The sequence below is a fragment of the Suillus subaureus genome, assembly GCF_016647635.1.
Source record: "Suillus subaureus strain MN1 chromosome Unknown BJ212scaffold_10, whole genome shotgun sequence".
NCBI classification, from domain to species: Eukaryota; Fungi; Basidiomycota; class Agaricomycetes; order Boletales; family Suillaceae; genus Suillus; species Suillus subaureus.
In genome coordinates this window covers 886,446-901,162 of record NW_024538566.1, presented here as the reverse complement: position 1 = coordinate 901,162, position 14,717 = coordinate 886,446, and the positions used below count along the sequence as shown (strand labels likewise).

The 14,717-nt window shown below is 46.8% G+C and overlaps 3 protein-coding genes across 3 annotated transcripts; 1 reads left to right on the top strand and 2 right to left on the bottom strand.

Moving 5' to 3' along the window:
- The first annotated feature begins 413 nt into the window (after positions 1 to 413).
- Positions 414 to 4,491, top strand: BJ212DRAFT_81127 (uncharacterized protein). The gene is made up of 6 exons (XM_041344118.1): positions 414 to 737; positions 796 to 834; positions 889 to 1,531; positions 1,585 to 4,019; positions 4,078 to 4,199; positions 4,261 to 4,491. Exons 1-6 carry the CDS (start codon positions 679 to 681, stop codon positions 4,335 to 4,337), a joined length of 3,375 nt encoding a protein of 1,124 aa, XP_041194920.1. The 5' UTR covers positions 414 to 678; the 3' UTR covers positions 4,338 to 4,491.
- Positions 4,492 to 4,630: 139 nt separating this feature from the next.
- BJ212DRAFT_80610 (WD40-repeat-containing domain protein) lies at positions 4,631 to 6,270 on the bottom strand. Its single transcript, XM_041344104.1, has 8 exons — positions 6,167 to 6,270; positions 6,095 to 6,113; positions 5,881 to 6,042; positions 5,603 to 5,824; positions 5,304 to 5,545; positions 5,155 to 5,244; positions 4,960 to 5,099; positions 4,631 to 4,901 (listed from the first exon to the last, which is right to left on the bottom strand). The coding sequence occupies exons 1-8, from the start codon at positions 6,167 to 6,169 to the stop codon at positions 4,775 to 4,777; spliced, it is 1,005 nt and encodes a 334-aa protein (XP_041194919.1). The 5' UTR covers positions 6,170 to 6,270; the 3' UTR covers positions 4,631 to 4,774.
- Positions 6,271 to 7,722: 1,452 nt separating this feature from the next.
- BJ212DRAFT_80695 (TPR-like protein) lies at positions 7,723 to 9,167 on the bottom strand. Its single transcript, XM_041344106.1, has 4 exons — positions 8,687 to 9,167; positions 8,456 to 8,636; positions 8,230 to 8,404; positions 7,723 to 8,180 (listed from the first exon to the last, which is right to left on the bottom strand). The coding sequence occupies exons 1-4, from the start codon at positions 8,958 to 8,960 to the stop codon at positions 7,944 to 7,946; spliced, it is 867 nt and encodes a 288-aa protein (XP_041194918.1). The 5' UTR covers positions 8,961 to 9,167; the 3' UTR covers positions 7,723 to 7,943.
- Positions 9,168 to 14,717: the final 5,550 nt, after the last annotated feature.

Here is a 14,717-nt window from a genome sequence, read left to right as displayed (position 1 = left end):
TGGAAGGAAGGTGGAGCATAGCCTATAGTAGTGCCACATGTAGTAAATTTTCTCTGCAGGAACCCAAACGCAAACGAAACTTCCTACGTACGTGGCATCTGTGGTAGTGGGCGCTACTCTTGTTCGCATCAAAAGCTGGTGAAACATGAGTCGATAGAGTTTTGGATAGCCAGGTTGCCGCGCATCTGTGAGTTTTTCTTATATAGACGATTTTTGAATGTGGAAGAGAAAAGAGCTCTCTGAGCTGTTTGGCTTGGTCGTTGTTTGCCGCGGTGATGACCCAATTGTTTGTGCTCGCACACGCTTAACATTGTCCACGATCCTCATCGACATCCTCCGGGTTTCCCTTTATCTTTGCACGTTCTTCGACGACAGTGAAAGCGAACAAGATTTTTTTTATTTCGAGCTTTGCTCATGTTAGTTAGGCTGCTTTGATGTCTGGTAAAGCGCCTCCAAAGGGACCAAGAGCGCTTTTGAGTTCGCTGCCTGGCTCATCGTCACAACAAGCTTCGACGTCGTCGAGTTCAACATCGGCTTCTTCGCCTGGTGCTGGTACTAGCAAAATTGGTGCACCACCACCAACAGGACCAAGACTCCTGAATGGTGTTCCAACTCAACCCCGAGGTAAACCGACTGGAAAGCCTTTTGTTAATGGCTATACTGGACCACCTATAATAAATGTACCGACAGGACCAAGATCTACACAGAAGGGCAAGCAGGTTGATTCAGCATCGAATGTGAGTTTATTTACTGCTTAGAACGATGAGAATCATAATAAATGATAATTTTCTATAGTCATCTGAATCTGCTTCGCCAGTTCATGAAACATCACCTGTAGCGAGTTCAGCGACTGTTGCTGATGGTGTTAGGCCTCATCAACCTGTAAAGATATCCTTTACAATTAATCGCAGAACTTCCCTCACCGAATCACGTCCGAGACCACCACAACCAATTGAAGAACCACCACCACCGCCACCACCTTCAGGTCCACCACCACCTTCAGAGGTACCACCACCACCACCTTCAGAAGTACCACCACCACCACCACCTTCAGAGGTGCCACCACCACCACCTTCGCCTTCACCACCACCTACACCATCACAAGATTTGTCAGATCACGCGTCCCTCACCTCCGCCCTCTAAATCACCCTCACCTCCTCCTTCAGAACCAGTCGCATCATCATCGAAACCACCCCCACCTGAATTCTACTCACTGCCTCCCCCTCCTCCATGGCCGCCCTCCCGTTCCGAATACCCCGCTGGCAGCAACTTCAGAATCATTTATGACCCTGCCATCGACAAGGACCGCGACGGTCGTTTTCGGGCTCTAATCGAGAAGATTCGAGCTACCCAGGTCGATGGTACAGATGAGCCACGGATCAAGGGGAAAGGAAAGGGAAAGGAGACGCTCACGCGGTATAATGGAGAGGTGATCGAAGGCGAGCCAGAACCTACCACAACCGATCCCCGCAAGGCACCAAGTTTCAAGAAACGTCCACACCGAGACGCGTTCCATGAAATTCGGTATGAAGTGGGTGTAATCATATACATCTTGTAATTAACCTCATTGACGCGTCTTCAAAGTATGATCCAAACTCAACAGGCCCACCGCCCCCCACAGCTGTGCTGATCATGAATTTGTCACCTCTGACGCCTACGCAGCAGATACGTCGCGTCTTCAGTGCACATGGCAGGATCTCCTCCTTTGATCCGCAAATTGACATGGAGTCTGGGGTAGCGCTCGGCATCGTGTTTATTCGGTACCAGACACATGAAGAGGCCAAGATATGTGTAGAGCGTACCCACGGAAAGAAATTTGGCACAGGCATGGGAATGGCTGATGGGGAGGAACTCAAAGTGGTCTTTGACGGCGAAGGTCTCAAACTGAAGGCAGTGCGGAAAGAGCTAGAACAACAGAAACATCGCGGTAGAGAAGAGAAGAGAAGGAAGGAGAAGGAAGCCAAGGTTCCGACATTACCACCTGCACCCATACCCGCACCAATATCCATACCGAAAGCTCAGACCCCAAGCTCGACGCATACACCCGCCCAGTCCGCATGGCGGCCCAGCCATCAGCTCCCTGCACGCCCTGCACACATCCCCTACACCAACGGACGCCTATCACCTCCCCGCAGCAGAAGAGCACAGCCTGTCATGAAAGCTAAAATGATGAACTCAGCACTGAGCACTCGTTTCCCAGCAGTGAATGACCTTGCGCCTATGTCATCCTCTTCATCGACACCCATCCATACCCGTGGTCGTCCTTCACATCATAGTTCTACTCACGCTCCAGCACCTCCATCCCGCTCACCTTCCCCTATCTCCCGCCGCCCAGGACAAGGGCGCCATCAACAGCAAAGAGAGGCTACTAGTGCCACTGTCATCGACGCCCTCGCCAAGAATGGTTTCGAGCATGTCCGAATAGACCTCACAGGCGGCGCGATGATATCTATCCGTGAAGAAGACGTGTGCGCGTTCTTCAAGGACTTCAAGGTCGACTGCGTCCTACGAGATCACAACGCTTGGTATGTTGCCTTTCAAACAAGCGACTCTGCACGACGCGCAGCCATGGTGCTCAGCTCGCGAACACTTGGCCACCACTCGGTAACGCTCTCAGCCTGTCCTCCTCCTTCTCACGCCGCTCCTGTGGTTGCTGAAAAGACTAGCTGGACAAAGGAGGAGATAGTTCAAAAAGCGGCAGATACGATCGTCAAAGAGCTCAAGGTTCTTTTGGAAAAGGACATCACTGAGCGGGTGGCTGCTGCTGATCTACGGAAGCTGGTTGCAGACGAGAAGGCGAAAGTTGCAGAGACGAAAGCTAGGGAGGGTCCAGAGATGGTCAATGAGCAACGGCCGGCTGAGAAGCGAGGTCTGAAAGGACTTTCATTTCGGAAACCGAAAAGAATAAGGGAGGAGGAAGCAAAGGCATCCGTGGTCGAAGAAGTCCCTCTTGTCGAGCCAGAAGAGCCTGTACCCGTTGAACCACCAAAGAAAAAGCGGAAGAAAGAGGTCGTCGCGAAGGTTACGAGGGTGGCTGAATCAGACTTGGAGTCCGAGGATGAGGAGAACCTTGCACCCGAACCCCGGAAACGGGCTGTTTCCGAGGTTCGTGACGAGGAACAAGAGCCTGTCAAGAAGAAGCCGAAGAAGGACGCTGTGCTCGAGGATGACGAACAACACAAGAAAGCCTTGTCGAAGAAGAAGGTCGTCAAGAAAAAGTCAGCAGCCAAGGTGATTGTCGACGAGGTTATCCGGCCCGACGAGTTGGATTTCAACGTTCCTGCTACTGCCAACATCCACATCTCAAAGGTGGAGTCGGTTTCGCGCTCGCCTTCTCCCGTGCCAGAACCACCGCGGCCTCCGAGTCTTCCTCCGGATCCACTCGAGCAAGGCATATGCGATGACGACGAGGACTTTTATTTCGCTCGGCTGGCTATGTCGAGTGACTCTTCAAGCGTGTCGCACGTCTCGCCGCCCACTACCGATACTGTACTAGCATTTCGGAAGCATCTCACAGGTTCAGCACGTACCGAAGGCTACTACAAGATATCTCATGCTGAGAAATCAGCCTATGTCGCTCAATACGCCCTACGATCCACCAACGTCGAGTCAGTCGTTCCAACCGAAGCACCCGCCCAACCCGTCACCTCTTCTCGCTCGAACCGTGCCAACGCTCGCCGCCGCGCCCAAGGTCTGGAAGAGATCAACCAAGTACAGCGAGCTGTAGCTCTTTCAAAAGGCGAGACGGCCGCTGCAGAGCTGAGCATCAAATTCAACCAGCTCCAAACGCGGAAAAAGCATCTCCGGTTTGCGAGGTCTCCGATTCATGACTGGGGGTTGTACGCTATGGAGAGGATTGCGCGAGGGGAGATGGTCATTGAGTATGTGGGCGAGATTATTCGGGCTCAAGTCGCCGATAAGCGGGAAAAGGTGTATGAGCGGCAAGGGATCGGGAGCAGTTATCTGTTTCGGATTGATGAGGACCTCGTGGTGGACGCTACGAAGAAGGGGAATCTTGGGTAAGTTCCGACTCGGATCTTTGCGCGATGCAGCTGCTGATTGGATGTTTGCCTTAAGGCGTCTCATTAATCATTCATGCGATCCGAACTGTACTGCGAAAATCATCACTATCAACGGCGAGAAGAAGATCGTCATCTATGCTAAGCAGGATATCGAACTGGGCGATGAAATCACATATGGTCAGTCAAGCCCAGTACTCTCCATACTTTGTTTCTCTAACTGACGCGACGCGCTTTGCAGATTATCATTTCCCCATCGAGCAAGATAAGATCCCATGCTTATGTGGCTCTGCGAAGTGTCGCGGTTATCTCAACTAGAAATTTGTTTGACGTTATCCACTTCGCTCTCTGCATTGCATATTCATACCCTCCCTTCAATGCTATCGACAACAACGCTAATTCACACTGCGCTATGTATCACTCACCTCGTTGCACGTTCGTTCCCTTTGCATGGCATTGTTTATTAATGATCATCGGTTTCTACTGCTTGATGGGTTTGCCTAGTTGATTGGTACTTGGCGAGTCCAGATGTCAATTTGGTGTTCTCTGTACCAAAATCAACGATGGCATTTGCTGACATTCATGGCCTTCTCATAAATTACGCTCTAACTTACAATTGAGTCTCATGCAGGGCCCGTTGTCGCCTTTCAAGCTTCAATACAACATGATGCACAATCCATACATCACTTCGGATACACGTCATGAAGTCGTTCTAGTAGGTAAAACAGTGGAAGACCAAATAATAGGGCACGTATTCAATCCTCGAGCTGGAGATCCCCATACGGCTTTGCTCTGAAGTAGGACTCCTCGAAGTGATGAACACGTACAAAGCCATCTTCTCCACCGGAAGCATAGCTCGTACCAGCCGGATGAACAGCAATCCTAATTGTCAATTCATGGATGAAAACCACTGAAAAGAAATAAAACTGGAGGAACTGACGTGTTGATGGGTCCGAAATGACCCTTTACTCTGCCAACTTCCTCTTCAAAGACCTTGTGCCAAAAACGGGTTTCAAATTTGCCTTGCCGCAGCGACGTAGTGGTGACCTGCATCGCTTCCTGACCACCACCTACTAGAACCTGTGCACGTATCCGTTATATGAGCAAGATCTTAAAAGACGAATGATCGACCTACGTATGGTTTGTTGGGTGCTAGTGCTGCACTGTTCAAAGGTGTCTCTGTTGTGAAAGTTTTGAGTACTCGAAGAGTTTTCGTGTCGTGTATCTAGGCCGATAGCGTATTAATGAACAAAATGCCCGAGTCGCCGATAGCTAGAAACTCACCCGAGCAGTTTTGTCTTTGCTACTTGTTACGAAATAGCTGCGATCGGCAGACAATTGCAAATCTGTGACGACGTCCATGTGCGCACGCTCGTTGTTGAGAACTTCTGTCCCGGTGACGACATCAAAAAGAGCGATTTTTCCAGACTCGTGACCAGTTATGATCAGGTTTGGGGTATATGTGAATGCGCAAACGGTGGCCTTAGACCCTATGGGACTGAACATATGTTCTGGTTCCAGAGATTCTGGAGGGGCAGTGATACATCAGGAGTGATCAAGGGTAGTATTTCCATCTTACTCACGAGTCGTTCCATCTCCATCGTGGTTCAGCTTGAACACTCGTATAACACATTGATGGCCCATGCGTTGCTCAGTGATGCAAACGACACGCTCGTCATCGTCGCTGAATGCCACACGCTTCACGGCCGTTGGGAACTCCCAAACGTATAAACATTTGCCGTCGGATACATTCCACAGACGTAGCTCATTGTCGGCAGATCCAGAGACGAGAAATCTTGATTGTGCTATCAGATGTTGGTCAGGATCAGATAGTATCATGGCGTAGAAAAAAAGTCCTTACAGTCAATGTCGATTGTCCATACTGTGCCATTGTGGCCCTCGTATGTGCCTAGGCGTTCACCATTGTGTGAGAACCAAACATTGATGATATGGTCTTTCGAGCATGAGAACAGTAAGTCCCCTTCTGAATTGAACTTGATTTGAGTGAGTGATCGTTCGTGACCTGCGAGACGGAAGGTTAGATCACGATTAAAGGTGCTATGAATTAATTTTGCCTTGTAATAGAATTGGCCTCTATGATGGAGCGATCAGTATGCAAAAAAACATCAAGCCTATGCATGTCCAACCATTATTCAATATCTCAGCAGCACGTCGAGCTGTTGATCAGCAAAGCTGTATTTTGCGTGTTCGAGAGTTGGAAGAGAAAAGATTTCGAGTGGTTTACGATTGCCGCATTTGGAAGTCTTATGTGTTCACTCTCAACCACTTCCTGCCATGTTGACGGATGCCAATGCAGCATATATCCACCAGCAGCAACCGTAGCACATCGACCAGGATGTAGCCCAAGAGCAGAACTCTCAATTGGTACCACGTTGAGCGAAATTTATTCGAATGGCTTACCGATACTAGAGACCCTTGTTGCTTATATCGTATCCTCAACTACTCGAGATCGATATGACTTCAGTAGTGAGCTCCATTCTGCTTCCTTCATCAAATTATAGGTCAACTATTAGTGCGCCCTACAGGCTACTCAGTAGGTGTCAATACTGCCCAAACAATTCGCTACTTCTCTCGTTCTCTGCCCTTCATACAATTTTGCGGATAGTCAAGTCCAACTAGTACGCGTGCATGGAACGTATTTGCTCGCGGCCGTTCGATTGACGCGCTGAGATTAAGAAGACTGGGTAGAAGAGAAGAGGAGGGAAGCAAAGCCAGGGCTCATAATTGCATTTACTGACCTAGCACTGGGTCATAGCTGGAAATTTGTCTTCTCGGTCACCTCATCTTGGTATTTGATTTCCCCATGGACGAAACTGTTAATATTCAGGAGATGGATGACTGATTCTGCTTTCTGATTATTAACAGTTTTGCTACTCGAGGACCTTGTTACACGTTTTCACCATTGCTGAGGGGAGCTCACCAGCGATGTAGAACTTCATCTACATATGTCATGTCCGATATTACGACAATGTTATGGATCCTGTTCAGGCACTGTAATTTGTGTCTGTCCTTCCACCTCTTACGCGACATGACCTGAAGCTCTAACTTCAAGATCTCTTTATGAAGTAGCTTCCAACTATAGGTTCGCAACTACTTGCATCCAAGCCATGGTCAGAATTGGGATAACAGCAAGACGACGAGGCGGCACATTTGGACGACTGGATTTAGTGGCAAAAAATCTAGTAATTGAACGAAGGGGCGGAGGCCGTACCTATCACACAGTTCTTTCACTATTTTCACACTACGCAAGTTCCCGAATCCCTGCCGAGACTTGCAGGGAAGTACAGACCTCGAAATTGTCGACGCCGCCCACCTTCACCGGCACCGCCGATGTAACAAACAAAGTAAGTACTATTTGCCCAATGGTGATCGCACTGGAGCTGAGAAGTCTCGCCCTGCCAGGCCATTGTCGCCCGATGACAGTATACAAACGCCTACAGCATGTTGCTTGCCTCGCGTAATTCACTGCGGTGCTACAGGTTCTTTTCGTCCTGGAACCATCGTAGTCCTTGCAGTTCATGTCAGTCGAGGTTTGGCAGGAGCAGGTGATTGAGCAATGGGCTAGTCTAGCTAGCAAGCGTGCAACCTGTAACTTTTGATGTTAGCGCTTGTTCAACGTTGTATGGTGGACTATGGAACTTGTGTGTGTGTAGAAGAGCAAGGGCCCGCAGCCTCCCTTTCCATGACTGCGCGTGGTAAAGACCATGAAGATGCTCCCCTCGTGATCAGCACGGCACTGCGACGTGAATGAGGGCATGTAGGCAGGTTGTGGTAGTCCACCTCAAGTTCGCCTTGTGCATGATATACATGTCAATATATTCGGCCCAATCTAAACTATCAATATGAATGTGAACCGTCCGACGTACGTGTAGATGATACAGGTGAGATGCGAATGGTGTTCCATCAGAGAATATCCACCTCGTCCTTGAGTGACCTCTTGATCTTCAACAATATTCCTGTCTTCCAATTATCCAACTTCGTAACCTGATCATACTCGAACACTGCTGTCGTAAAGGCTTGTTCATCACCTGCTGTCACGAGCTCGCACATGTCTCCTAGGAACTTGCATTCCCGAGTTGAGCTGAATGTAACATCTTTCGACTTGAACACCTCGATGTCTCGCTGCGCTTTCCCAACATCCTGAGACCATGATTAGGATAAGGGTAGGTCACATCAACGAGAAACATACTCTCATGGCGAGTGCACATAAGCCCGAACGTAACCAGTAATCTTTCACGCTATACTTTGTCAGGTTCGATTTCAGCGCGTAATTTGCGACCATCTCATAAAGTTGTATAGCCCCTCTGTAATCTTCAACTTCAGCACAGAGGTCTGCGGCATCCTTGCGACATGCGCTAGCCGTTCTATATATATAAAAGTGAGTTGCTGTCTGCTCTGTAAAAGACTGTACATACGCAGCAGCGTCCTCCTGGTCGTACCACTCAGCGGCTCGCTGGAAGCTTTCGCATGCCTTCGCGATGTTATTCAATTCGTGTTGATAAATCTGGCCAATCTCTTTCTCTCTGTCTGCTGCCTGGCGGAACCTACCCGACTTAGTGAGATGCATGATCGTGCAACCCAAAGCCTGAATCGCCACTGCAGAGCCAGATCAGTATCAGCTGCATCAAAAGTGCGGGGAAAAATACATTGAGGGTCGTCTTTCTTGTATGCCTTGGCGGCATTCCACCAAGCATTTGCTGCGTCGTTGGTTTCGTTGCACTTTTCTCTGCACTCTGCTTCTCTCGAAAATGCGTCGCCAGCCGTCTTGAATTGCTTCTCAAGCCGGAAAGAGTTGGCAGCTTGTTGGTATAGGTCCCCTGCCTCCTCCCATTTGGCTGATGAAGAAGAAAACCATCCAGTGGAAGAATTTGATTTTTTATCTGCTTTGTCGAGAAGAATCTCTGCTGGTGATTTGGGCATGGTGGTTGTGGAGAGTCGGGACGCTCTGAATCATCGGGAAGCGCATTTGGGGTTGGGCAGCGCAGGTGTGATGCTTACATAAGTTCAAGTACAGCTCCACACAGCCGCAGAAGGGCTTCAGTGGCCTTATGAAGCGTGTGACTTACTAGGGGAGCTCAGAGTAGGTCGCTGTCGCTGTTGCCCGAAACAAATTATTTTGCAACTTACACTAAATAATTCCAAATAAATCACATATACCATATTGAGCACTTCATTTAGTACCAGCGCTCATCATATCATATGGCTGGCAAATCCAAGTCCAGTGAAGCGCCATTTCCATATTGGCCCATTTGGTACAGTGTTACACCCAACTGAATCTCCACAGGTTCTTGAGGTTGATTTGAATTGTTATGAAAGACTGGATGGTCCTCAATTAATCCTAAGATCACTTGAAATACTTCTGGAGAGACTCGAAGCATATTGATGAAGCATTGGTGATTGGCAAGACTATGTGCCCATTCCCATGCAAGGTGTAAGTTGCCAGATTTGAGGACAGGGGTATGAGAACAAAGGTAGTGAGTTTGTTGTATGGCTATGATACAATTTATATCCATATTAAGCTCTTGCACTAATTCCTCTGGTGTTTGCACAGGTTGTAAGAGTGCTCAAAAGGTCATAAACTGCACATATGAGGCTATATACTGCTGATGTAGTGAGTGGCGAGCCATAGTATAGTAGGTTATCCACTTATATAACATCTGTTAACCCTTAGTGCTCATGTGCATCAACAGCAAAAGTGAAAGCGACAGCAGATAGTGGACAGTGGCCTACTCTGAGCTCCCCTACTGTTGTCAGGCTCAACATCTTCCACAACATGCTGTTTACCACATGTTGCTAAAGGTAATTCTAAACAAGGCATTGAGTCCCACATGCATTTTGCATACATAAAGCATTTCCTCTGGATTATCTAACATGGGTGAAACTCCCATACCCCAAATGTATCCTCTGAGTCTAGGATTGATCTTGTCAGTTACTAGTTGAGAACATTGTTCTACCAAACAAAAAAGGTAAGAGTGTCTTTGATGTGACTGATGCAGCATAGAACTTACACTTTGTTCTGGACCAGTGCCTGGTTGACCATCATGACCATGTTGTCACTCTCATCAACCTAGTGTAGGCCCATTTTCAATGCCACATCCACAAGGATGCTCACAATTTGACTCTATTATATCTCTAGGCTGCAACACCCTTGCATTGCATTTGAATTTCACAGGGTTACCCTGAGCATCCTGTATCTCTCTATCACCTCACCAAAGCACTCACTTGGTGCCAGAACAAGAAAACATACTGCTCCTGATATCTATGAAGCCACCCAACATGTATTTACAAGTGTAGAGCAAACTTTACAGGCAAACACTGCACTGCATAAGCATATTTCCTTAAATGTGAATAGGATTTGTGCTGTCAACAAACTGCGGCTTGGCCCTCTCACCAGGTCAACAGGCACCACTTGAGTGGTTTAGAACCTTCATGAGGTCCTGAAAACAGCCATCTTTCAGTGATGGCATCAAGAGTGAACAGACTTCTCCCAACAGCTATGATCTTGACAGCAGTATTGAGATCAAGTGCATGAACCTCAATGTTGGGAAGAGATCTCTACTCATAGTTCACCAAAAGCTCTTGGATGACCTATATCTACTTTGCATCTTACATAGGTAAGTACCATGTCAAAACTTGGAATAAATAAAACCAAATTCTCCTGCTCCCTGCACACTACCTGCCCATTGCAAATTGATCATATCAAACATATCTTGCACTACACACTACTGCTAGTTGACCCCTGGATGCACTCCTGGAAAGCAATTGAAGTCGTGGCAGTTGCCATGTCAGAGTTGGCCACAAGCTCAGCATGATATTCTCAAAGACTGAGGATGAGGTGTGGTCCTAGTACAAACATTTGTGCAACCTGGAATATCTGAGCAAGACCCAAATAAATCTGAGTGTCCTGGGGATATAAGTCCTATAGAAATGATAGGTCTTGGTCACATGTTGAGGTTGGTGACAGATTGGCATACCACTGAGAGCATTGGTGAGAACAAACTGATCATGAAGCAAGAGACAGCCAAAAAACTAGCACATGCAAGACTTTAGCAGAACAGGAGAACTACATTCATATTATGAGCTCACCTCACAAAGTAACTCATGTGAGTTTTCATTAACACCATGAAACAGTCCCTGATAATACCATTTGTTGAGTGTTGTCATAATTCATGGAAGTGCTTTACAGCAATCCAGACTATGAAACACAGAGCAAGGACCTCCCATACAGTGCCAAGTACATCAGCAAACCAGCTGGTGTTACAGTTCCATCTTTTCCTTTTCACCTCTTCACTTATTCACGATTAACTAATCATTCTTAGACATTCTATAACATTCCATCGTATGATTCCCTTTTCTCATTTCTGATTCGCTATTTACTTTCAATCTCCGATTCATTTATTAAAGCTCCGCTTTAATCTCCTTATATATACTCTATCTCTTACACTTGTAGTCTTTAACTTGACCTACACAGACCAGGGCCTGCAATATACTGCTTAACTTGCACGACTCGTACATAGGTGTACACTTTAGATCATTTGTTTCCGTCTAGTCGTTCTTATGAACGCTGAGTGTAACAAAAGGTCAAGTTACCTTCTACCCTACAGTTCCCTCGAACTCGTAACCAGAACAGAACCCAGAAACTCCTTCCTTTGTGTAATTCACAAGGAACGAGCAGAACCCAGAACACCATACCTCCAATCGCCCCGACTCCCCCCGGTTTCACCTGGGATGAAGAAGAACAAGAGTTCTTTCAGATAGACGCCAAGGGCATCAGATACTCCATTGACCAGTGGGCAGCTTACTACACTAGCATCGCCCCAAAGAACAAAGTTTGGAATTTCCACACCCAAACCTATGAATGATCCTCTACCACCACCATGCCTAAAGAAATCGGAAAGACCCCCTCACCCTTCAACAGTGACACCTGCCTTGCTCAGGGATGGACGCTTCAAGTCGAGGTGTACCTAGACATGAACGATGAAGTTTACGATAATGACAAGAAGAAGGTCATTTTCACCCTCAGCCTAATGACTAAAGGCGAGGCTGCTAAATGGGCCGAAGGCCAACTCAAGGCTGCCATCACAGCAAAGACTTACAGAACCTGGGAAGATTTCGCTAAGCAATTTAAATCCACTTTCTTTCCCAAGAATGTTGAACAGACTGCGATCTGTCGCATTTCATCCCTCAGACAGACTGGTAGCATAGCCACTTACACATCCCTATTCAGAACCATCCTAGCCGATACTGGCATCTCCGAAGAGAACACCAAAATCATGTTCTTCAGAAACGGGCTAAAGTGAGAAATAGTCTCCACTATATATGCCTTCGAAACAACCCCTACCACCATCAAAATGTGGCTAGAGAAAGCCTTAGACGTCAAGGTCCAAAGGACCTTAATAGCACCTCCCTCCTATACCAAGGTGAAAGATCCATACACCATGGATATAGATAAAATAGAAGTAGATGATGAAGAAGGTGAGAAGAAGACGAGGAAGACTTACTTAACTCCTCAAGAACAAGAACGCAGGTGCAAGGGTGGCCTATGCTTCAAATGTGGCAAGAAGGGCTTAGCCGCAGATTGCCCTAACCACCCAACGGTTACAACCAGTACCAGGAAAGTAGTCAAGGAATCATCTGACGACGACTACAAGGAATTCCAAGAATGGAAGGCGTTTAAAGCATGCCAGATGAAGAAAGCCGGAAAGAAGCTGGTTAAGAAGGAAGAAAGTAGCAACGAAGAGGATTTTGCTTAGGGGAGTCTGCCACAGTGTCAGAAACTCCCAGAATCAGACTAGTAGTACAATCTGTTGGCAATACTAATTCTATTCGTTTGCCGTTAACCATCAGATTGAAAAAGACCGAAAAAACCACCATAGCCACTGCTCTAATTGATTGCGGTGCAGAAGGCAAATTTATCAATGAGAAGTTCATACTCAAAGAAAATATTCGCACGCACAAACTAGAAACTCCGATACCTGTGCAAAACGTAGATGGCATGTTGAACAAAGCCGGAAGAATCACACGGTACTGTGAACTCTCCTTTTTGATCAAAGATATCCCTATGAGGAAGTGATTCTTTGTAACCTCCTTAGGAGGAGAAGACACTATCCTGGGAATGACTTGGCTAAAGAAGGAAAACCCAGATATCAATTGGACAAATCAAGAAGTCTGCCTAAGGGAGCGTACCCTGAAAAAAGCATTTATCGAAGAAATCGAAGAAGACAAAGACATCTTTTATGACGCTCTAGAAGAACTAGAACCGGAATGGGACCCTGCTAACAAAACTCTCCCACACCTTCTAGATCCCATCAACAACAACGATGACTTCTATACCTATATCCGGAAAACTGACAATATCTCACAGACACTAGCCCAGGACACCGCCAAACCAAAGAAAACTTTCAAAGAACTTGTACCCGAAGAGTTCAGACAATACAAAGATGTATTTGGTGATGTAGCTAATGGAACCCTCCCTCCAGAACGAAAATACGACCACAAGATCGACCTCAAGGAATCCTTTGAACCGCGGAAATGCAAAATCTATCTGCTAAACGCCAAAGAAGAGAAGGCTATGAATGATTTCATTGATGAACATCTCACCAAAGGAATGATCGTTCCTTCCGAATCCCCCCAATCTTCTCCATTCTTCTTTGTCGGGAAGAAAGATGGTTCCCTCCGACCCTGCCAGGACTATCGCTACTTGAACGAACACATGGTTAAGAATAACTACCCTTTACTGCTAATCTCTGATCTTATAGATAAGCTAAAGGACGCCAAGATCTTTACCAAGATGGACATTTGATGGGGATATAACAATGTACATATGAGGAAATCTGATCAATGGAAGGCGGCTTTTGCCACTTCCAGAGGACTTTTTGAACCCATGGTCATGTTCTTCGGAATGTGTAATTCGCCCGCCACCTTTCAGTCCATGATGAATGACTTGTTCGGAGACATGATCCAAGAAGGGTGGATCATTATTTACATGGACAATATACTAATCTTTTCAAAGGATGATGAAACCCACCGTATTCGAACTCACAAAGTACTCCAACGACTTCACGACAACCTCCTCCACCTTAAACCTGAAAAATGTACCTTCAACGTAACCGATATCGAATATCTCAGCATGATCATCAAACCCGGTTCTATTGCCATGGACCCCGCGAAGCTAAAAGGAATATCTGAATGGAAGACTCCCACGAAAGTGAAGGAAGTCCGATCATTCCTCAGATTCACTAACTTTTACCGATGGTTTATTGCTGACTATTCTTCGATTGCTAGACCCTTAATCAATCTAACCAAGAAAGACGAAGAATTCTCTTGGACCCTTGAACGTGAGGAAGCTTTTAATAAGCTGAAGCGTATTTTCACATCATCCCCGATTCTCCAAATACCTGACAAAAACTCACCATTTGCTATCGCCACAGACGCATCTCTATATGCCACAGGAGCAGTACTCCTCCAGAAAAACGATAATGGAGACTGGCTCCCATGTTCATTTTTATCCCAATTGTTTAACCCTGCTGAACGTAATTATCAGATCTATGATTGAGAATTACTCGCCATCGTCTGAGCTTTGAAAGCTTGGAGACATTATCTCCTAGGATCTCCTTTTCCTGTTACCGTTCAGACTGACCACAAGAACCTTACTTATCTCAGAGACGTACAAGACTT